Below are 23710 nucleotides of genomic sequence, written 5' to 3' on the forward strand. Positions count from 1 at the left end.
ATTTGGAAGAATATTACAGAACAAGATAACACGGATTCATACATCACATTCAGTCATTCATTTTGTTAGAAAATGCAGTATGAGTGAGTTACCTGTTGTTTTATGTTCACCTGGCTGTCCTTCATGAATATTGATTAAAAAAGCACATCTCTGGATTACGTCACCATGATATTTGTTTATTTTGTGCAAATTAACAAACCTACAAATACCAATCAGACTGAATTGATTAAAACATGTTTGAATGTTTGAATCATGTTTGAGTAATGGATTGTGATCTCTCGCTAGCTCAGACTGTTGTTTTGCTCAGATGTGCGGGTGAGCATCTCATTTCTCTGCTCCCTCTCTCTCTCGCTCCTGAGAGACCGGTTTCCCACAATGCCCCCCAGACACACCGACGGGCACTATGCTGTCCTCTGTGAGAAACGACTGGGCTCAGATTGGGCTCAGGTCTGATTTAGGGAGTGCAGCGTGACGGACTGCGTGCGGACATCGGTATTGTATGCTGACGCAGTGCAATCCTTCATATGAAATCGCTGCTGCTGCTTTGATTTAAGCAACACAAATACTTTCTCCGTCAGGGTCAGACTAGATTCTGTGAGTGGTCACTGAAATGAGATGCCCAAACCAAAGGATTATAGATCCTCTCATCGTTCATACCCAGGTTAAATGTTGTGCCCGTGTGCTTGTGTAATGCAGTAATACTGAGGCGTTTTGTAAAATCAAATTTGGGATAGCATAAAATGTGGCGTATAGTGTCAGCTATATAATAATTTTTATCTTCCTCTGCTTTTGGACATAAAACACTTTTGGACTCTTAAAATACACTGATACCCATATTTTGTGCTTACAATGCATGGTCCTGAAAAATGTCTACATAGCTCAGAGGATATTATTAAGGAAAAATTTGTTTCAGAGATTGCTTTTGAATGAATAATAATGCTAAATTTGTTTTGCATTGCGAGTGAATAAATTCATCTGTAGGTTTAGGCATTCAAAGTGCACCAGGATAGACTTCCACAAAACCTCTGTGGCTTTCATGATGGGGATGTTCATGACCAAGAAGCAACATGCACAGGCTAAATTAATTGCAGTAAGCTGTTAATCCACAATACTTATTACTCTGCCTTTTAGAGCAATTTCTAAAGGAAAATCTTTGAAAAAATGTATGCTTTTTAGAGATCAGAAAACGTTCAGTTGAAATTGCGCATCTGTGTTTGTAACCTAAGTAAGTTACTGTGGGCAGTAATTTACATAAAACATTTTTGCCCCATATTTTCATATTTTTGCTATTTTAAGTGTGAGGGACTAGTTAGGTTTGGCTGACAGTAATGACAGGCCTTTAGTTATGGCAGACATTAGTTTTAATACTTTTGTTTCAGTTTTTTGTTTGTTTTTGTTTTAACTTTTTTATTATAGCTGAAACATGGAGTTAGTGGTGTTCTCTGAAGGACATGGCCGATGTGAGCTTTGCAGTGGATGGCGGAAATCCTCCAAAAAATGTGGATTACAGTTACTTGTCATTTAAAAAATAAATTTAAATGGTGATGTATGGTCTCCCCAGTGCATGCTGGGTGGAGCGGAATGCCATGATCTAAGAGGCGCTGTGCTTGGAAAATTCTGGAATGCGTCTCTGCAGTGAGATATGAGGTATGCTCTTATCACATGCCAACCCCTGCTGAATGTAGCCTGCAGCTCCGATTTTGCCTCTGTTGTGGCTTTGCAACAATGCATTCATTTTTTTAATGTAGATGCAGAGGTGCCCTGTGTGTTTTAAGCCGGTGTGTGGGGAAATGTCACAGTACTCAAAGAACAGACTTGAGTGCTTTAAATAAATCTGGCTTTTTTACGTATAGGATTTTATACCAGATGAGGCATGGGACCATTAATTTTTTTTACGTAGTCAGTTTTTAGATTTTCCTTTTCTCGTCTGTGGAGAATTTGAACCCATCGGTGTAGCGCTGATGCTAATTCTACGAGGACACACATTTTTACCTGCTGAGTGAAATGTTGAGGCAAGTTTCAATTAATGCATTTAAGAGGTCTGTCTGACAACTTGAATAACTAACTGAGCGCTTCTGCTTTTCACATGTTGGTTTTTGATACTGTACACCTTCTAGGCAAGGAATAGGCCTGTCATCCGCGTTTCCATAGAGACCCAGAGCCAGACATCAAGGCGTGAACTTCACGTGACCCTTATTGTGTGCATATATTTTGAAGATGAGCTCAGTGATTGGACGGAATTCTCTTTGGAGGTGGAGGGTGCTGAGGAATGAGTTTTTGAGTTTTTAAAAAAAATTTTACATCACATGAGTGCTGCAGTAAAGATAGGGATCTTAGGATTATACATTTTGACTTGCTGTTTCCCTCCTCTGGATTTGGTGTAGTGCTGTAATGTTGGCAGTTACTCCAGACAGCTTTGGTAATACTGCAGCTTTTTTTGTCGATAGCTACAGTACGTGAACAGCGTTGTTCAGGTTGGAGCCTCAGTCACCGTCCCTGATCCAAACAGTCAATGTGGAAAACATATATTTCATGGAAATAAAATTGCGTAGTTGCATTTTTACAGTGGGTCTGTCTTTGAGCAGGTGGTCCTCTGCAGGATTCAGTGCAGCCACACACCTCTTACTGTTCTCTGGGTCAGAGTTTGAGGCTTATAAGAGTGAATCTGTAGGTATCCACTGCCCTGGATTGTGATCGTAATCCAGCACAGTGGAGCGCCATAGATTCATAGATCAATAGATTGTTATTGTAATTGACCAGTTTCGTATGCAAATTAATTAATTAATTAATTAATTAATTAATTTACATTTTAAAATGTGTTTTACTCTTCTGGGTCTGTAATGTGTGTCTTAGTTGTAGGTGCTCTGCAGTACTGCTTGAACAGTGTAGGCCTACATTGTAATGGAGAAATGTGGCTTTTAGTAGAGAGGTCTTAATGTCTCAGAAATACCAGGGTGTATGTAATTTACAGTGTCAAATAAAGACTGACAGAAAAAGCAGTGTTTCCATTCCATTTCCTTTTGGGGGGGAGGGGGGGGGGGCGAGCGGTGAGCTGGTGCAGAATGCATCTGACAGTTTTGCTTTTGAGAAAAACAGTTGGCAGCCTGTACATCTGATCCACCAGACTCCTTTGTAATGCAAAGTAATTTCATTAAAAATAAACTGTTCTGCCAGCAACAGTCCTACCGTAGCAGGCTCTACCGCAATACAGGGTAGCCCCCATACACATGGGCGCCCAGCCTTGTCCAGCTGTCTAGCCCCCCCCCCCCCCAAAAAAAAAGACAAGAAAATGTATCAATCCATCCATGATCTATACCCGCTTATTCCTGGTCAGGGTTGCTGGAGCAAGAGAATAAAAAAAATCTAATATTTTCTGATTGAAACACTGCAAAAGCTTTCATCTTCAGCCCCCCCTGCCCACCAAGTAAACCACAGATAAAAAACAATTCAGAATTTGCGGTCAGATGCATTCATTCTTATCAGGGCTGCCAATGGTGCCCTTGACGAAGTGGGCTGTGGTTCACTGAGCACAGGAAGTCTATCAGAAATGTGATACTGCAGCGTGTGAATCTGCGCGACACTGTGAAAAGTGTACAATTACAGCAACTGCACAAAGGACATCCATTTAAAATCGGGTGGAATATACTAGTAATATACTGTTTCAATGTAGTATCATAGAAAGATCGTTGACATTTATCTTTTCCACAAAGAAAGTACACACAATATTTTCAGCGGGGAAGACGATTGGACGATACTGCCTATCCTGCTCTTTGATCTCAGACACCAGTGGAGGTGCAAGGTTATGAATGGTGTTAAGTTTGTCTTAATGTCCCTACACACATTACCAAGGCCCGTTGGGTATTAACTGGCATACGGTAAGTTTTTCCGCAAGTTTCACAAGCATATAACCGTGGCGCCGAAAGTAGGCTAAAGCACCTTGAGAGAAGGAAATCTTTCCTATAACAAAGCGGTGTGTGTGTGGCATTGTGCTCTCGGACCTGTCCTTTGGGGAGTACTGGGTGTGAGGGGTGTGAAAATAGAGGACCTTACAATGCAACAGCGGATCAAGAATGCTCTTGGTCCAGTTTTATTGGGGGAGGGGGGGGGGGGGAGTTGGAGTGCTGTGGAAAGTATGCTGATGTGCATTTCCCAACTGGTTGTTCCCGTATCTCCATGTGTTGTAATCCCGCAAGCGGGAATGCAAAGCACTGATAAAGAAATGTCTGCTGGCATTATATTCATCGCCAAGAGGTGTGTGCTTTCATCAGGAAATTGCATCACAATATTTATTCCTTTGTCTATCGCTCCCAACTGAGACAGACAGTGTAAAACCTCTTGGTCATTTCAGATTACTGCTGTGCGTGGGCCACCGTTGTGTTTCGTAAAGCCATGTGTAGCTAATTATTACGTTACATTACAAGCCTTTTCAGCAGATGACCTCACCCGGAGCTATACAGCTCTTTACATAGCATTTACATTGCATCCATTTGTACAGCTGGATGTAGCCTATACTGAAGCAATGCAGGTTAAGTACCTTGCTAAAGGTTACAATGGCAGTGTCCTAGCCTACGACCTACTGTATGACCTTTAGGTTACACGGCCAGCTCCTTACCCAATATACTACACTGCCACCCGTGCCGCTCTTACCTTTCTTAGACTTGGCTTCCTGAAATTTCAGGAGCCAATGGACAAACAGTTTTTATTCTTTAGCTACATACATACCCCTATGTACATACATACATAGGGGGCGACATAGCTCAGGAGGTAAGAGCGCTTGTCTGGCAGTTGGAGGGTTGCCAGTTCAATCGCCGCGCTATATAAATGCAGTCCATTTACCATTTACCATTTACCGTACTTATGTTATGATGATGTGTCGTAGTTCCGCTCAGAATCCTTGGTATAAAAACAGTGTGCGCAATTTCTCTCAGTCTCCTTGGCCAGAGACTATAAGGCAGTGGTCTCCAACCCTGGTCCTGGAGAACTACAGGATCTGCTGGTTTTTGTTTTCACCTTAAAATCAGCACCCACTTGAGACCCAAGACACCAGGTGAGTTGAGTTAACTGTGTGATCAACTGCTCTAATTGAGAGTGCAGAGTCACTATGAAAACAGGGTTCCCACTCGTCCTGGAAAACCTTGAAAACCTGGAAATCTTTTGACTAGTTTTCCAGTCATGGTAAACACTTGAAAAATGAGAAAATTAACAAAATGTCCTGGAAATGTTTGTGAGGTCCTGTAAAATTGTAGGCTAGGCTATAAGTCAAGCTATTAAACAATATATTTAGAGCTGAGATTGCATATTTTTCTGCATTTTTCTCCTTATTTTTATTAGCTGCTGAGATTACACGGCAGCACAGAGTTTTGAATGGTTAAGGTACTTGCACATTGCCGCCCAACCCCCCCCCCTCCCCCTCCCCCTGCCCCCCACCAGCTTTGGGTTACCATTGTCCATGTTTCATGTCTGTAAGTCTAAGTCATGGAAATTGTCCTTGAAAAGTCCTGGAAAATGAGTTCCTAAAATGAGTGGGAATGCTGGAAAACCAGCAGACCCTGTAGCTCTCTAGGACCAGGGTTGGAGACCACTGCTGTAAGGTCTTGACCCTGCCATTTAGGTTGGTTGCATTTGCCATCTGCTGCAGGAATCGGGTGCATTTCAATTTTTTCTTTCATTTTGTTTACTGTAAATCAGGTTGTTGTATGGTGGGCCTAAGTGTGAGAGTAATATCAATACAGGAACAGGACTCTACAGCGCTCCCATTTTAAGAGCATTTGCCCCTGAAAATTGGTAGGCTATGTGCTAACTGGAAAAATGATTTAGGAGCATGCATAATTGTTGGGATTCAGAAGTGTGCTTCTAAATTTTTCATTTTAGGAGCTCATGTGCTTCTTGGAAAACGTTAGCATAGAGCAGTAATTTAATGAGGTTATGCTTTATAAGGTGGAATTATAAGTCATTACTCTTCCATAAGCAGTTTAAGCTGCGTATACATGTATTTATGCTATGGTGTTTAAATTGAAATGTCCAGTTAGGTATGGATTTATCAACCTCTGACACATCTGAATGTTTGCTCCTCTGGTGCTGAATAATAAGCTCTTTTCCCTATTTGCTGTGTGCCCTTGGATTAGCTTGCATTGCTACAGTGTGAGTTTGTATTTTTTTTGTGACGTTATGAAATTTTCTGCTGCCTTTATATCGTCTGTAACTCTGATAAAAGCCCTGTTTGACTTGGCTATCCTTCAGTTTGAGCAATACTGTCCTCACATACCTTTTTAATGTTACCCGACCTCCCTGCCGTAGTGGAAGTAATGTTTACTGGGGATTTGGCTGTCTTCAGAAGTCTGAATGCCAATGATTTGTCTATGAGGAGCATACCGTTGAGTGACTTGGTGTCTTTCCTCACATCAAACAAATGCTCTTGTCCTTGGATCCCACCACCGTTTCCCCACCATGAAAAATGTGTTCTTTTGAGTTCTGTGCTGAGTGCAGTCAGCTCATATTTCTTGGGACACAAGGGGGCCGCTTGCTGTGTAATTGAGTGCAGGGTAAGTTGACTGCAAACACTCCACCCATGTGTAACTTTCGGTTTTTATTTTCTTCCCAGCCCGTTGAACTTCGGAGTGTCAGTGTGGCCTCACATTTAGAGAATGTTTCTTGTTCCTCCCCCAACCCCCCCCCCCCCCCCACACACACACACATACACATTTTGTTGCTGCAGTTTTTTTAAGTTCAGTTCAATTTTATTTGTATAGCGCTTTTTTACAGAGAACTGTCACAAGGACACTTAACAGAGTAGCAAGGCAAGAGACAGAGAAAAAAGAGCAAACAGAGCAAACATCAGGCTTGAAGCACATGAGGGATTTCTCCAGTGGGGAGAAAACCCTGAAATGTTTGTGAGAAACTCCCAATGGGAAGAAATCTTGAGAGGAACCTGGCTATAGAGGGCCTTGTGTAAAGTAGCGGTAGAATGAAATATAGCAGAGATGCTATAAGAGATCTATCACAGCAAATAAAATGGGTTAAGCAGGTTGAGGTGATGGCTAACAGGAATATTAGAAGGCCAAATTGTGCAGTTCAGTATTGTGCAGTTGAGTTTTTTTTCTGTTATCCTGAGCTGAGCATGTTATTGGGCTACGGAATGTGATTTGTCACTGTGGTTATGAGAGTCAGGCAGGATTTGCTTTTACCTGAACACAACAAGGTGCCTTCTTTTTTAAGCCCCCCACCCGCCCCACCCCCACCCCCCAGTCTGCTGAATGCCCAATCACATGTGCATGTAGCCTATATGCTGGAGTTAATTTCTGCAATTTCCGCAACTTATCCCTGTTTATGTAGCTGGCTTGCAGAAGGAGATGTTCATGCTCTCCGGAATACGAATCATCGGAATGAGACCGTAGATACACAATTTCCCAAGTTTCTGATTCAGGCAAAGGTCTCTTAGCCTGCTGGAAGGCGAATTTATGATTAACAAGCCATCCAGAAGTGAGGGAGATGGAGATTGCGTTGATCAGTCACCCTTCCCGAGAAAGCGGGTCGGAATACCATGTCGTGTTTGTCGTGTTCCATCTTATCACTACATGTGCAACACATGAATGTGTCTGACTGTGACGACTGATGTTCTGCGGGAAGAAAATCGCAATTGAGGAAGCAATTTTTTGATTTGTTCTGTTTGAAACTTGAACTTGATACAAACAACTGTTTAATGTTGATAGGAAACTAAATTCCTCCGTTTCATTAGGAAATTCTGTCGTCTGTGCTTATCAGAGGCACACAGTTGCCTGCCGAACATAGTAGTGTAAAATGCATTTAGCTGCCTGTCAGGAATTAGCCCTACTCCACATTACCAGTTCATGACATTCACTGATAACATGGGGGGGGGAGGGAAGAGTTTCCTGGCGCACAGTGATTGACATGGAGATTAGTGATGTCACAATGGTGCTCAAACATGCGGCGTTTCCACCCTCTCTCAGTGCTCCAGAACTCCTGTGACACACCTTGCCGGCGCCCTTGAGTGACAGTTAAATCTGTGCTGTGCAAACAGTACAAGGGTTATGGGGCGGGGTAAGGTATTTGCCACTGTGTTGGAGCTGGCAGAGAAGAAGTGTTTCTTGTGCTGACTGTGCCATAATTATCACAGATTTACACCAGCATCTCACTTGATTACCCCTCCCTGTTTCATTTTGTTTTAAAAAGTGCATGTACAACAGGATTGGGTTGTAAATGGTAAATGGACTGCACTTATATAGCGCTTTTATCCAAAGAGCTTTACAATTGATGCCTATCATTTGCCAGAGCAGTTAGGGGTTAGGGGTTAGGTGTCTTGCTCAAGGACACTTCGACATGCCCAGGGCGGGGTTTGAACCAGCAACCCTCCGACTGCCAGACAATCGGTCTTACCTCCTGAGCTATGTCGCCCCAACATTTGTGAGTCTAAAAAAGTACCGGTTTACTTCAGTGCTACACTTTGACAGCATAGCTAACAGCATTTTATTCTCAGGGTGAGGGCAAGGTCATCAGGAACACTGACTGGACTAATTTATGGCCCATTTAAGCATTTTTGAAAGAGTGTCTGCAGCAGATTTATGCTTCCATATGCAGTGTAATTTGAAACCAAGTCCGTCCGTACTAGGATGGGAAGAAACCTATGTGCAATTAAAAAATTTTACACCTAAGAAAACCGAACTACAGAATGATGATTCATTGGGGGGCTTGTGCGGGTGTGTGTGTGAGTGCATGCATGTGTGTGTGTGTGAGTATTAGGCGTCATGGTGGTTTATGATGTTTATCTTCTGTCACTTTTGACATTTTCCAAACTGTAGTTTGCAAATGTCCATTAGTTTTTGACTGTTCATACCCGTCTCTGACTGAGTAGGATACTGTAATTGGCAGTACTGTACACAGTTTTGGTATAGTATGGTGTAACCGAGGCATTGTACAGTATTAGGCCACGTCTGGGTCTCGGGGGGGTGATGTGTTTTATGAGGGCGTGCATTCACACCATGAATGGTCCGTTTGGTTTCAGACTGCATTGTTTCCCTCACCCAGATGCTGTGTCTTATTTATTTATTTATTTTTTTAAAGGCATTTGAGGTTCTTTGTGTTGCAGAATTGTAACAAGAGACAATGTGACAGAAGCAGTGCAGTCATGAAGCAGTGCCTGGATTTCCCTGGTGGAGCATGTTGCATTGTGTGGGTGGGTGGGTGGGGCTTGTTGCCGGGGTATTGTCAACGGACTCCTGCCTGTCTTGGCTTGGCTGGGGATGTGCGGTCCAAAACCCAGCATGCTTTGGGCCAAGATGTTCCCTCAGTCCCTCTGACAGGAATGTGCTCCTGTCTGTGTTCACAGTTTCTACTGCACCCCCCCCTCAATAGATTAACCTTGGGATATTTTAAATTAGTGTTTTTAAAAAATATATATTTTTTTAAAGAGCTCTTGGATTTGTAAAGATGCACTATGTCTGATGTTTATCTTGTATCATCAGTTTGTTCTTGACCGTTAAATAGAGATGTATATTTAAAAATATTTTGCTACTGCTTTTCTGGTCTGAAGAAAGCTTTTCTGGTCATAGCAACAGTATCAGTGTTGCTATGCACAGACCTGGACACTGATTCGGATGATTCTATTCAGAATATACAGACTCTATTGTGTTATGGACAACACTGTTTTAAACAGAACACCCACTAATATAAGTACACTCCTAACTGTACTAGGCCGTTTCACTTTTGCAATGAGGTGGGATACTCAACAATATACTGTATGTCAGATCAGAATAAATGTAAATATTAAATACAGTCACACTTGATTACTCGGTGTAATTTTTTTTTTTTAAATTCACAGCATTAAAATCAAATTGAGTTTTGGCTGGAATGTTTGATAAGGTCATTTACAAAGCCCTTTCATTTAAGGGAGTCAGGGGAAGCTGGATGTTTCCTGTGGTGGATTCTACTGAAATTCAAGAGAAATCGCTTTCATTTGGGAAAGTCATAAATGAAAAGGTTAAAAAGTGCATTTTAATGTATGTGTGTACTTATTTCTCAGATTATTATTATTCTGAGTGATATCAGAAGAATAGAAAAGTACAGTTGGCGTACAATGCTGCAGAGACTGAAGGTCATTGGGAGAAGACATAGACGGTCTGAAGCATGTTGTTTCATTTGACTCAAACTCTTCCTGTGCACAAAGCAGAAACCGTCCTTTTAATAAGTCAATAAGGCCCCCCTATTTAGGTTGCCATGGCTACCCCGCTCTGTCTGTTGCCACAGCGGAGATCCACTGCGATCTGCTTTTTTCATGGCCTTGGCCAGGGAAGAGTAGCAGATGCCAGAGATGGCAAGCAACCGAAAGACAATTGCAGAAACCACACAGAGTGAGATAGACAGTGGTGTTACGGTGTTTGTCTTTTCACGGAATTTGTGAGATGTGTGAGAATCTTTTGTTAAGGTTGTACAGACTTCTCCTGGAATGAAAAGGGATTCATTTCAAGCCGCAATCTCATCAAAGGTTAACTGCCTTCCCAGATTGCACTTTCATCGCAGATACACTAGGTGTCTCCAGTGTGCGTACTGTACCTCCTTCTCCCCCTCCCCCACCGTCCTCTTGTGTTAGTAGGAGGCGTCCTCTGCTGAGGTGGGGACTTGGTCTGGAGCTGGCATTTTTGCTGTCCTTGTCATCTCCATGGATTGTTTTTTTTTTTACTCTGTCTTAGTCAGGAAGCATGGATAGCTGGACCTGGACAGTTCCAGTCAATGGGATTATGGTTAGGGGGAAACACAAGAAATTGAATTGTAAACATTGTCTGTCATTTGAAATCTAATGAAGCCCCCATGAGGTTTTTTTCCTGTGCGCCTTTTTCCCCCCTAAATGGATGCTTATCACTACCGTGACCACACTAGAGAGATAAGGCCAAATATTTAACATTTGTTTAGCAGCAACAGACTTGTGGAGGAAGTCTCACTGACGTGAGGGACATTTTCTGTGATAAAGCATTTCCTCCTCCTGCCATGGACTGGCATCATGTTCTCATTTATTTCAGGATGGGAGGAAATACTTTGACTGATTTATTGTATTGGCCGTTCACCTTCCGGTTTTACTGCCCCTCCTCCTGAATGCAGTGTATGAGCTGTGTGCTGGATGAGGAAGCTGGCGAGACAGGAACAAGGCGATGCAGAGGGCCGCGGCAATGCTAATGTAAAGCTCTTTAAAGCTGCTGAGTGTCGCTAACCCCCCCCCCCCCCCCCCAGTGCCGACCTTTAGGCTGCTTATGGCCCTGAATGACGGCCGCCTGTGGCTCTGTGGTGCTGGGAGGCCCGCTGCACTCTGGGAGGCGTGGAGCCATGGGCTGTGGCTTACAGCCTTCGGCAGGGGGGATGGGGAAGTGGCTGGGGGGGGGGGAGGGGTGGGGGGATTGGATTTGTGGGCCTTAATGAGCTGCAAAGGATAATTGGGGTGAACTCTTGTGAAATTTATAGTGAATAATGATATTTTAAAAAACCTATTTATAAATCGCTACGCTGCATGTGAGTGAAGGGCACTGTGTAATAGTCTGCCTAGAGGCACTAATAGTGTCCTCAATGGGGGAGGGGGTGAATAAGGATGTAGAATGAGCCTTGGAATGATAGCTCTAAGCCCAGAAGACTATAGAACAGGAAGTAAAATGGACTGGCCAGTTCCGGATGAACACAGCAGCCCTTCCCTCTCACAAAGGGCCAATGGGCATGGCTGGAGGTGAGCTGCACTTATGACCCGTTCGCTTTGGCTGGTTCTCAGTGCTGCTCGCCTGTTGAGCACAAAACTTGTCGAACACATCGGCTGGTTTTATAACAGCCGCTCAAAGGTTTTGGTGGGACTTAAGAATAGCTTGGGATCGTTTGCCAATTCACAGCATTGCTCTGTAGGTTTATACTGGCATGTATATGTATTTTATTTAACTGACACTGAATGTGTCATTATTTTTCAGCAATTTTCCAAGTAAAACAAAACAGAAAGACTTTGTAAAATTGTGGATTTTAAGTGCTCATTAAAAAGACTGATGTTGTGTGAGTGTGTTTGTTTGTGCTTGAATAACTCATTTTCCGACAGATTAAATTCTGAGCGTGACTGTTTCCCTGGAGTCCTGAACTGAAAAAGGAAGAATTCCTCTTGAAATGGGGTGGAGTGTAAAGTTAAAGAATAAAGGAATAAATGTTCTGTTTCAAGCAGTGATTGGATTTTTATGAGCCACTTACTTCACCAGCTCTCATCCATTCATTAAGGTGGAGCAGCTGAACTCGAGAGGAACGTCGGTGTAATCCTCAACTTGCTTGTGCTAATAGCAGTCGGCTAATAGCTTAAAAGGCAATACTGAAAGAAGCCATTTAGCACAGGTAAACTCCCAAAAGCGGCCTTAAGGGTAGCTCTTTGTTTCAAGTTTCCAAATGTATTCCTTAAAGGGGTAGGCCTACTCTTCGTTCCATGAAACGAATTTAGCTATTTTGGGAAATAACCTGGTGGAACATCTGAATGGGGTAGAATTAAGGGAATTATTATTTACAATATGATACCAGGCAGTTACCATAGAGATGAAATGTACCTAATCATAATCGGGTCCCATAATACATTTCTTATTTACAGGTTTATGAGCAGAAATGTATGCAGTCCTACAATGTGAAACATTTAGGGTTGATTTGGAATACTCTCAAAGTACCTGGATGTGTTTCGGTATGGATATGCTGATCATTGACCTGGATGTGTTTTTGTAGCTTCATGCTGTTCCCTGACCGGGGTGTGTTTCTGTATAGACATGCTGATCACTGACCTGGATGTGTTTCTGTGGGGTCATGCTGATCACTGACCTGGATGTGTTTCTGTAGGGTAATGCTGATCACTGACCTGGATGTGTTTCCATAGGGACGTGCTGATCACTGACCTGGATGTGTTTCTGTAGGGTCATGCTGATCACTGACCAGGATGTGTTTCTGTGGGGTCATGCTGATCACTGACCTGGATGTGTTTCTGTATGGACGTGCTGATCACTGACCTGGATGTGTTTCCGTAGGGACATGCTGATCACTGACCTGGATTCATCGATGACCTACGTGGACCTGTGCGATGAGGTCAGAGTCATGTGCAGCCTGCCCCAGCAGCTGCCACTCACTCTCAAGTGGATCGACGATGAAGGTGTGTGCTCTTTACCTGGTCTTCCCTGCAGTTTCTGGGAGGTAGCGCCAATCCCGTCAGGGTCTTAAGGCCAGATTAGGCTGAGGTCCTGCAGACTGTTACGCGTTTAAATCCTCCTGTGGGGGTGGGGCTGAGATCGGGCCCGTCACTGAGTGTACTAAACACTGCATGGTTTTGGGACATTACAGAAAACACACAAATGAAACATTAAATTAAAAAAGGCAACAAAAAAACACTTCCTCTCTTAGTGACAAAAACGATTTTGTGTCCCTCTGTCAGTCATAGAAAATATTTTGAAAAAGCCCCCAAAAAAACAGATGTTTGTTGTGGTCCACTGCAGCGGAAGTGTGGTATAGCAGCTAAAGAACAGTAGTCCTCAGTAGTGACCAGTGCAAAGCACACTCTTTGGCTGAATGGTGATCTTGTGGTGTAGAAAAGCTGATTTTAGGCTTGGTATTCAGGGCTCTACCATCATGGTCCACTCCTACTTTATCTCCTGCAATCTCAGCCAGTGTCAGACATATTCCCCACATCATCGTCTCGAGTGTGTAAAGCCCTTTCTTCTGTTTAACTCCGTCTTGTTTCAGCCTAGGTCACTTTCCAGAGTAGGACTAAACAGTTCTCAGGATCAGCTGTATGATTACGCTGGATATATGGGTTGAAAACTTTGCATTGCTTTCACCTGGAGGGAGTACAAGTGTTGTAGTGTCCACAGGAGGGTGAAAAGGCCCATTCAGTCCAGCAGTGAAATTTTATAAGGGGCCGATGCATATTCTGAGGAGAGTCACGTCTGTGAAACAGCGAGACTGTCTACTTGCGTCGCTGGATGCAAAATGCCGTTGAGCGTGCTGCTTGAGGATACAGAGACTTTAGATTTCAAAGCTTTTTATATTTTTAGTCAGATCCTCCTTTTTGCCTGAGTGGGTCGTGAGTCGCTAGGATGGGTTTTGATGAATAAAAACCCTGCCAAGCTTTCCTGGAACACTTTTCGTGATGGCTCCTCTGACAGTTTCCTTTAATTTCTCAATCTGCAGGTTTTTGAAATTTTTTTTTATACCATGTAATTTGTCCGCTTGCTCATTATTCCTGGAATTTACTGGAGTATGAGACAAGTTCTTGCTGATCTTGTCGATGAACTGTATTCATTATCGTACTTTTTTTTGTTGTTTTGTTTTTGCCGTCTCTTCCTAGGCGATCCGTGCACCATTTCCTCGCAGATGGAGCTGGAGGAAGCTTTTCGCCTCTACAGCCGCCACCGGAAGTCGGGACTCCTCCTTCACGGTATCTTTCATCGTTCCTTCACCGTCCCTACCGAAAACAACGGCTCTCACTCTTGGTGACAATGGAGCATCTTTGTAAAATCAGGATATGTGTGAACCTGAAGACAATTGTAACAGTCCTGTTTTTATCAAAAAGGACTTCGCAACTGTTCAGGGGTGGATGAGCACAGTCCTGACCTAGACAGTCTGCCCTGTTCCAATGTATCTCAACCAAGATCAATATTTACCCTCAAATAAAAATGCAAGAGAATAGCCATCCTCAAGAAACGAGAAGCAAAAATGTACATTGTACTTTGCTGCGCTCAGCCAAGGCTGGTTTGACGCCTTTGTGATAAATCAATAATTTAATTTAATATACACAGTTGTGAAAATGACTCAGTGTTTTCATCTGAAGCGGCGATGGAATAACAGGTCTTATTGCACACCAATCATGAATCATCACAACAGACATTAGGATGCAGAACAACAGCAGAATAATAATTTGGTACAGGCAGAACTCGGGGGGCCCCTGCTAAAGCACAGCTAAATGTGCCAGTGAATTGACATTCTCCAGAGCTGGTCTCTTTCTACATCAAGGAAAGGGGGGCGGGGGGCGGGGGGGCGGTGAGCTAGGGGAAATCAATACCACAGCAGGAGACGATCGGAAAGGCATCATGTGTGTACAGCGAGTCTCTGAATGCACGTAGTGTAGAAATCGTTTTTTTCCAAGATCCAAGGGCCAGTTCTGCCGGTGCTCTCTTCAGCCGACGCGATGCTGAGGTGTGCTGATGCGCGACATTCCCGCTTTTCTCCCGCAGTTTTTCCCGGTATTCCGGAGAGGCCTGGCATGCCGTGCCCGGGAGAAGACAGTGAGTATTTGCCGTTGGGTGACGCGCTGTCGCTCGCCGAAAACCCGTTCATAAACACCCCGCAGGTCACCGAAACGCAGCTTCTGTTACGGAGCCACGCTCAGGCTGGCCCTCTCCCGCAGGAAAAAAAAACAGAACCCGTGGCTACAAATCGGGAGATGTAGTCCAGTTTGTGTGTGGTTATTTTTTATATATATTTCTGCCTTTCTGAGTACGTTTAAAAGAGGAGAGGTTATTCTCTATTGCACTTCTGAGTTTAACACGGCTTAATCGAGTTTGGAATCAGGCCAAATAATTGAGGTATTTTAACAACCCGTAACATACTTAAAAAATGTTTGACTGTGGCAGGGAACTGTGTTAATATTGGGTTCTACGGTGCATTAAAGAGTTGCTGACTGTGTGCGGAGCCATTTATAGGAACTCAATTGATTTTGGTTTCATGTGTGAAATGGATGACTTCCAGAGGGGAGGCTAAAACTGTCCTGAAGCAGGGCTTTACTGTGGCATGGACACTGCGTGTCCACACGTATTTCTTACCCACCTACCCCTGTGTGATTTTTCTTTTCCCGAAATGGCAATATGGTCAAAAAAAAAGGCCTCTGTTGATGTCAGATCCCCACTAAGTAGAAAACCCCATGATGGGGAGGGGGAGGATGCAGTATCGGACACTATGCACTGTGCCCATATCTGCTTGGAGTATTGAGGGTTGTTCAGTGTAGTGAATGATCCTTCGTCTGTATTGACCACCCTCCAGTGTAGACAGATGGACAGATGCCCTGGAGACCTTCTGTTAATCAGCTGAAGGAAGTCAGCTGTGGAGATTGCTTGTTAGTTCATTATCCATAAGGGTTGAAAATGTGCAATATTAAAATGGTAACCCAACAACCCCCATACATCCCCCCCCCCCCCCGGTTTTTTGAGTTCATGTTCATCATTTTTTCTTTTGAAAACCAGAATTATAAACATGGCCAAAAAAATGAAGTAAATAATCAGAGCAATCTGGTAATGGACAGGTGAGGGCAGAGTGTACGTAATGGAAGAAAAGAAGGAAGTGGTGAGAGGTCGGGGAGGAGCGGTGTTGTGTGTTGATACCTGATGAGGCTTTTCTTCAGCATATGGCGTGGTCTTTGTTGCTAATTTGTTTCCTCATGACTCATATAGTCATATTGCCACAGATAAAACACACACACACACACACAAACACGCACATACACACCCACACACACTCGTAAATATATTCAGCACTTCTGTATTACATGCAAAGCAATATGTGCATGCTATAAACTATATGTCTCCAATGGGTGATTTACTAAAATGATGAAATAAAACATATTTTCTTGGCTTGAATTAAAAGAATACAACAAGAAGTCATGTGTTCATGCAATCGTGTACAATGTTCCAGAGTGACGAGGTTTATAACAAAACTATAAACTGGAATGTACAGATGGGTCATGTACTCCAACCCTTAATTCAGCACATGGGGAAACAACCTTTGGCAGCTGTTACAGTCTACCAGCCTTATACAATGCAGCGGCTGTTGTGTCTCTATCTGATAGAAGGGTATGTGCATATTGGAGGGCACAACATGCATGCAGGATAGCTACCTCCGCCTAGGAAGTTATGTAACATTGTCCATCCATTTGTCCATCCATGATAGTCATATCTGGAAAAGTTATTGCTGGATTACCGTGAAATTTGCTGCGTACATTTATGGACCCAAGTGGAGGAAATATATTGATTTTGGTGACCCCCCCCCCCCCCCCCAATGACCTTTCTTCTAGCGCCTCAGTCGGGCCAAACTTTCAGATTGTGATCAACATATCTCAAAACGTAATGGCTGGATTGCCATGAAATTTGCTGAGCTCATTCACATTCCCAGGAAAAAGAAATCGATTGATTATAGTGACCCCATGGCCTTTCCTGTCACGCCCCCATCAGGCCAGACATGTCTCAGAAAGTGATGACTGGATTGCTGAGGCGTTTGCTGTGCGCATTCACGCGAAGGAAGATTGTTGTGCCTTGGAGGTCTGCGCTCTACTTAGAGCATTCTTTCTGGTTTGAGAGAGGATCAGACAGGAAGTTCAGACTCTGGGCTTTGTTAGCCCATAGCCTTCTCCCAGTGACAAACACAGCCCACTTCTCCTTGGATGAAAATGAAAGTGTCTCTTGCTCTGCCTGTCTTTTTTTGGCCAACAGTATTTGGAAATGAGTGCCATTCAACAATCTTCATTTGCTTGTCAGGTTTAATTACAGACATGCTTTATATATGCTTTTGAATTATATGCTTTGGTTGTGGGCTGTTAGCCTGCAGGTCTGCATGTCCCTTTTTTATAATAACCCAGGTTTTATGGACAGGTGATGATGTGAATTGTAAATGTGCTGTTGTCAGAGGTTGAATTACTCCTGATGGATGTCATGCGGTTTCTGTGTAAAAGAAAAGTCTAAAGGAGAGTTTAGTGATAGACAGGAACGAGGGGTTTTCAAACTCAAATCCTGGGGACCCCCTGTGTATGCTTTCATTCTGTACAAAATTGCAACCTCTGAATTATAAAGAACTGCTAATTGTTCTTACTTGCAATTAATGTCTGTTGACGTACAATTTACCCTTTTAAGCTCACATTATGTCAGAAATGGCAGTGCACGCTATGAAGAACAAATGTTCCATATTTACATCCCAGGCAATTTTAATCAGTCAGTCAGATTATCTGATGCTTTAATTTTCGGTAATGTGCCATATGGAGAATGGTTCCTTCAGAAAGAGATGAACGTTTCAATGACAATAAGCAAGTGAGCCAAGCCTGTACCGTTTGACAGCCCCCAGGACTGAGTGTGAAGGCCACCAGAGTTTCTACCTGTGTTTCAGTGGGAAGAGGTTTTGCACCTATGTGGGAAGAAATAACTTTGCCTTTTTCCGTCAATACTCGCTATACGTTCACAATACTTGCATTCATCTCGTAAGAAGGAAACGGAAGTTGCAATAGACAGCCTTTTTAATTGAGAATATTCATCTTACTCCACCGGGTAGTGGCTGTCTCCAGTCCAAATGATTCTGTCATTGTGCCTTCCTTGCGCTGTACTGTTCTACAAATGGCCTTCTCAAGAAAAGCGCTTTGTAACGCTTGCATTTGCTCCTCTGGTTTTTAAAGATCCGGCTCTTTATTATCTTGTTGAAGGCTCATTACCTTTCACAGTGACGACAGTGGCATCACAGGGAGAGGAAAGCCAGCACGTCTTCAGAAACTCACGAGGATATGAGAGTGCACGTCTCTTCCCATCACGGATTATCATAAACAGAGCCGAGCCTTTCATCCGGTGCATTTCTTTTCATGTACACCGCAAAGGATTTCACTTTCTGTAGTCTGCTGTAAAGGTGACCAAATAGTAATGCTTCCTTGCCTTCAGACACAGACTTGCATCTTTTAAAATTTTTGCTTCTCTTTTATTCCTTAAAAAAAAAAATGATAAAAAAACTTCCAGATTTTTTATTCATCCAGTTTTGACTCTTGATCCAAATCTGATATTCGCCTGTATTGTCGCCATGCATTCACATTTTGATTATTATGGCACAAATAAATAATTGTACATTTTTAGCAGGGGACCCGTCTTCCCAGCTGCTTGTTATTCTGAACAGATGCTGTCTCTCACCTTCGGGCCCCGGGTGTTGCGTGGTTGGTCGTCCATTTCCTTCCTGCCCCATCTGCCCCCACGGAGAGCGATGCGTCGGCTGCGCCTCCCCTGAGTCCCATTAAGTGCTGTGTTAACCGCACAAATCCCACTTCCTGCTTTCACAGCATCCTGGCTCCTCGAAATGAGTTGACCGCTTGGTGCGTACCGGCTCTCCGCAGCGTCTCCCCCCCCCCCCCCCCCCCCCTTTTTACAACACCTCGGTACGAACACAGGCTACTCTGTAAACCTCGTACTACGTTTCCGTCGGTGATATTTCCCCGATTTGAACGAAGTCGAGGTAAACTGGAGGTCCTTCAATCGCAAAAACTGTACTTGGCTGGTGAGGGTCGAGGGTGAGCTGTGCAACTGTCGTGTAACTGTGGCCACGTGTAACAGATGCTCCAGATCAGGCGGTGTCTAGCTCACGTGATCACGCCATCTTCTTTGATTTCAGTGGGCATTATAAATGGAGCCTAATGATGCAGAACAAAGATGCATGTTGGTGTGGTTTTAGAGTCGTTACTATTGGCTCTCTGGCCATTTCACGTACTGCTTTAAAAATGGGCCTTTTCAATCAGCAGGCCCCTCTTTCAGAATCACTGCTTGATAAATGGATGACTAGCAGCACAAAGGAACCAAGAAGAACAATGGGAGAATCGATCCATTTTTCTTTCACCACAATATCGTCATTAGGGTTTAGTCATAAGTGTCTGCAAGTGAGAACGGGCGAGTTTAATTAGTTGGTTTTACAGCCCATTTCCTGGTCACTGCAGTTTATTCACCCAGCTGCTGAATTTCCTGTGGTTTATGGAGGTGCGGGATCACCTCACGGTGACTTGGCCCTCGGATGAGCACGTAAGTGAGCAGCAGAGTTCAGCAGGTAATGAAATACTGTTCTCACTGTGTGTCAGAAGGCTACTGATGAAATGTATGTTTAGCTGTGCAGTAAATATGAAATGATAAAAAAAATATTTTTTGTTTCTGTAGAGCTCATTATTTATCCCCATGTCCCCTGGATATGCATGATATACTATTAGACTATCCCATTTAGCAGGAACATCCCCAGATGAACCTCCAATACCGGTCAATTAGTAAAATATAACTGGCTCGTTTTGAAAAGGATTTTAAAAAATGAATTATTCATTTTTACGTACCTTTGATTAGGCAGGTCAATTAAAAAAAAAAAAAATAATAAAATAAAAATAAAAAATTAAACACGGTACTTGCAAAAAGCTTTTTAAAGAGGGAGAGGGGGGCGTGAACTGCGTATTAATTTTGTTTAAATCTTTTCAATATTATTCTCAAATTCGGAACTGGCACCCGCAGACACTCTTGACTAAAGCTTAGGGCCAGAATGCCAGCCCAGTGGCCTTAGGAGGGGGTCCTCTGCGGAGGCCTGGTCGGGCTGATTTTCGCGGTGAAACGCAGATCAGGAGGAGGTTACAGCGCAGCACCGTAGTGCTGCTTTGGAGCCTGTCCTGTGTTGGAGCAGAGGTGACTGCCTTTGGCAGGCGCCATGTTAACTGTTATGAAGGCTCTCTGATGTCATCGGCCTAAAGCCGCTTTCGCACGACAAGCTTCAAACGCTGCGTCCAACGGCGAGTAAGGCGGAGAGAAGAATCGAGTGCCGCCAGCGGCTGAAACTTGCCGTTGTCCATCCAGGAAAGCCGTACGGTTCGGTGACAAGCGGCGATAGCAGTAGTTTGCCTGCGTAGGTGTCAGGCTAAATTATGAACTCGGTTTGCGAAACCAAAAATCCCGGGTTTATCCCAAAACGTTCCTCCATGTTTACACCTGCCTGTTTCAGACAATGCTGTGATGTGATTGGACGTGGTACGAAAGGTCAGCTTCAAACAAGGTCAAGGTTCAACGGATTTGCATTTGTGGATTGCCACTCTGTGTTGCTTTTGAGCTGTGCGCTGCACCAGGCTGTACTGCCAAGTTGGGCATCAGCACTCTCCATGGGAATTTAATGGCTTGACGCCGTGTTGAGTGTTTTGACACTGTTCATGTGCAGGCAGCGTTTGGATGAGTTTTGCTTCCAGCGCTGGTTGCTTGATGAGGACTGCTTGGTGTGTCTGTATAAACCCTGGCAGACAGTGGTATTTACCTCCACTGCACTGATCACGGTCGTAGAATAAGCATCATAAAAATCTCTTTCTCTCTCTCTCTCATTCATTCTCTCTCTTTCGTTCTCTCTCTCTCTCTCTCACTCTCACAGTGATTTGCTCCCTGTAATTTTCTCTCACCGCAGTCAGTGCACCTTCTCTGGGAGCAACGTGAGTCAAAACAAACACAGGATTATTTTTTAGTGCCGCCCGCCGTCCCGCTCGTCTCCCCAGGTGTTGTGTGATGTTGTGCGCGCCGCGGACGCTGAAGCGCGTCGCCGAATTGCGCTCTAATCCTTTAACGGACCCGGCTGCGGGGATTGTGCTCCGCGGGCGCCCCTGCCTCTGGCAGCGCCCCCTCCTGGGGTGCGGTGAAAGGGCTCGGGACCCGCCTGGAAGTGGTGATCAAGGTTGCCACGGTTGCGGTTTCCCAGCTTCCCCGAGGCTGTTCCTGGAGCGCTGGACCGTCGGGTTTCGGGGGCGGGGGGGAGGGGGGGGAGATCTGCTTTCTCTAACCACGCCTTGCTGTGAAGCGCAGGATACCTTTGGGTCTCTTTGCCTCTCTATCTTTCTCTCTCTCTCCCTCTTTCTCTGCATCTCTCTGTCTCCCTCTCTCTCTCTCTGTATCTCCCTCTTCTTCTCTTTACTATCTCCCTCTCTCTCTCTATCTCTCTCTTCCTCTCTCACTATCTCCCTCTCATTCTGTATTTCTTCTTCTCTCTCTCTCCCTCCGTATCTCTCTTTTCTGCTCTCTCTGTGTCTCTAACTCTCACTCTCTGTTTTACTCTGTCTCTTGCTCTCTCTCTCTCCCTCTCCCTCCCTCCCTCCCCCCTCTCCTCTCCCCCCCTCCCTCCCTCCCTCCCTCCCTCTGTGCTCGCGTGCCGCAGCGGCTAAGTTTGGCGGCTGTGCTGCGGGACCCCGCCGCCCGGGCCATGTGACGCGAGCGATGTCGGTGCTGTGCGCGGAGAGGGAAGCGCTCTGCTATATGAGGAAGGCAAAGTTGGCCGCCTCTGACTGTCACTCCGTAGGTACGTGAGAGAGAGAGAGAGAGAGAGAGAGAGAGAGAGAGAGAGCGTGCGCCGATCTCCCTGGACCGCGCGGATCTCGCCGCCGTTCCTCGGCCGCGTTGGCGGATTGACTGCAGCACCGGGGGAGGTGGGGGGTTGGGGGGGGGGGGAGGAGAGACGCTGCGGACCGCGCTTCTGTGCAATGTCAGTGGAAGGGGAGGACTCGGTCAGGGAGGTGGCTGTGGTTACTCAATGTTAAATCTCAGTTTCTGCTGCAAGATTTGTTTATTTATTTATTTATTTATTTTTTTCCTCTTTATTTTTTTTATTTTGTTGCTGGCTACTTTCTTTAATAGTTTTCCTTTTGAGCCTGCATCGTGCAGTCAAGCTGCTGAAGGATTGTGGATTGTGGATTGTGCATGTGTTGTGAGGGTTGGATTTGTTTTGGGTGGGGGGTGGGGAAAGTTGTGGCTTTGTATATTTCATATTCTGACCGAAGCTTTCACATCCTTACATTGACGTGCGTAGTTTTACGTCTGCACTCGGTGTTGTGTTTCAGTTTGCCAGATGCTTCACGATTCGGTGTTCTCTCCATAATGGGGCCTTGGTCACTGTGTGTTCTTGTTGTGTGTACTGTATGCAGTGTGTAAAGCAGGAGGTGGAGTGTCAGCCTCTGAACAGTGACACGCTTGTCTGGTGCAGTCCTCCTCGTGGACTGAGGTCTCCTCCTTATTTAAGCCCCATGCAGCAGGCTGCTGCCACTGCTGCAACGAGCGGTGTGTGGTGTGTGTGTGTGTGTGAGTGTGGGGGGTGGGTGGTGGGGGAGATACAGGTGCTTTGTCCTTCAGACAATTTGTCGATAGTCACTGTGATACCCTGCCATTTTAGCGAGCGCTTTGCTCTGTGGAAAATGACCCTGGGGAGTACTGGAGGAGGTGCTAATTCTGAGCGCTTGGTTCAGGTTCAGGGATTTACAAGCCTGTGCTCACAAAACATTCCCACAATGCTTCTGTGGGTGATCCATGCAGCTCCTGTTCTCTTTCCTTCAAAACTAGATGAAATAGGAAAATGGTATTTTACACCACGGGATGATGTGTCCAGATATTGTTTTGGGGCCTTCTAAAAACAAAACAATACAGAACTTGATAAATCACAGCTGAACCATAGCCATAAAATTCATAATCGTGTAATTTGTTTCACACAAAGGAGGGAAATGTCTTATACCGTCAGAACGTGGAAAAGAAAAACGGCTGACTTTGCTATGGCTAGGTATTTACTGGAAGCATTCATGTGAATCAGTGTAGCGTTTACATATTGCTAACACCGTTGCAGACTTGTCTCGTGCATGTAAGTGAAAACTTGTATTCATTTCAGAACAATGGACAGCGCACTGGAGCGTTTGGGCTGCGCGATGGCAGTTCCTCTGTTCACTTTAATGAGCCAGAAACGGTGCGGGTAGCTCGGAGAGACGCCACTGTGAAGTTCAGCCGGCCAGCTGGTGCGAGTCCAGGTTATGAAATCTCATCCAGTACCTACAGCCTCGCACACGAAGAGCGAGAGCACGTAGGTTATAATAACGTCCCGCAGGGGGGCTTTTAAGAGGGATGCTGGTGTAAGAAGTACTGCCCTAATTTGAATTTGCGATCGC

The 23710-nt window shown here is 44.6% G+C and overlaps 1 protein-coding gene across 3 annotated transcripts in view; it reads left to right on the forward strand.

The window, feature by feature from the left end:
• The window catches only part of prkcz (protein kinase C, zeta), a 138856-nt gene that overhangs the window by 8067 nt on the left and 107079 nt on the right, over positions 1 to 23710 (forward strand). For 2 of the 3 annotated variants that reach the window (XM_035381240.1, XM_035381241.1), the window contains 3 exons: positions 13032 to 13153; positions 14345 to 14434; positions 15231 to 15281. In XM_035381240.1, the coding sequence (XP_035237131.1) occupies positions 13032 to 13153; positions 14345 to 14434; positions 15231 to 15281 (263 nt within the window). Of the gene's footprint in view, positions 1 to 13031; positions 13154 to 14344; positions 14435 to 15230; positions 15282 to 21970; positions 22084 to 23710 lie in introns of those variants that run through there. The other variant, XM_035381242.1, reaches the window with a different exon arrangement.

The sequence above is a fragment of the Anguilla anguilla genome, chromosome 11 (genome assembly GCF_013347855.1).
Source record: "Anguilla anguilla isolate fAngAng1 chromosome 11, fAngAng1.pri, whole genome shotgun sequence".
Lineage (NCBI taxonomy): Eukaryota > Metazoa > Chordata > Actinopteri > Anguilliformes > Anguillidae > Anguilla > Anguilla anguilla.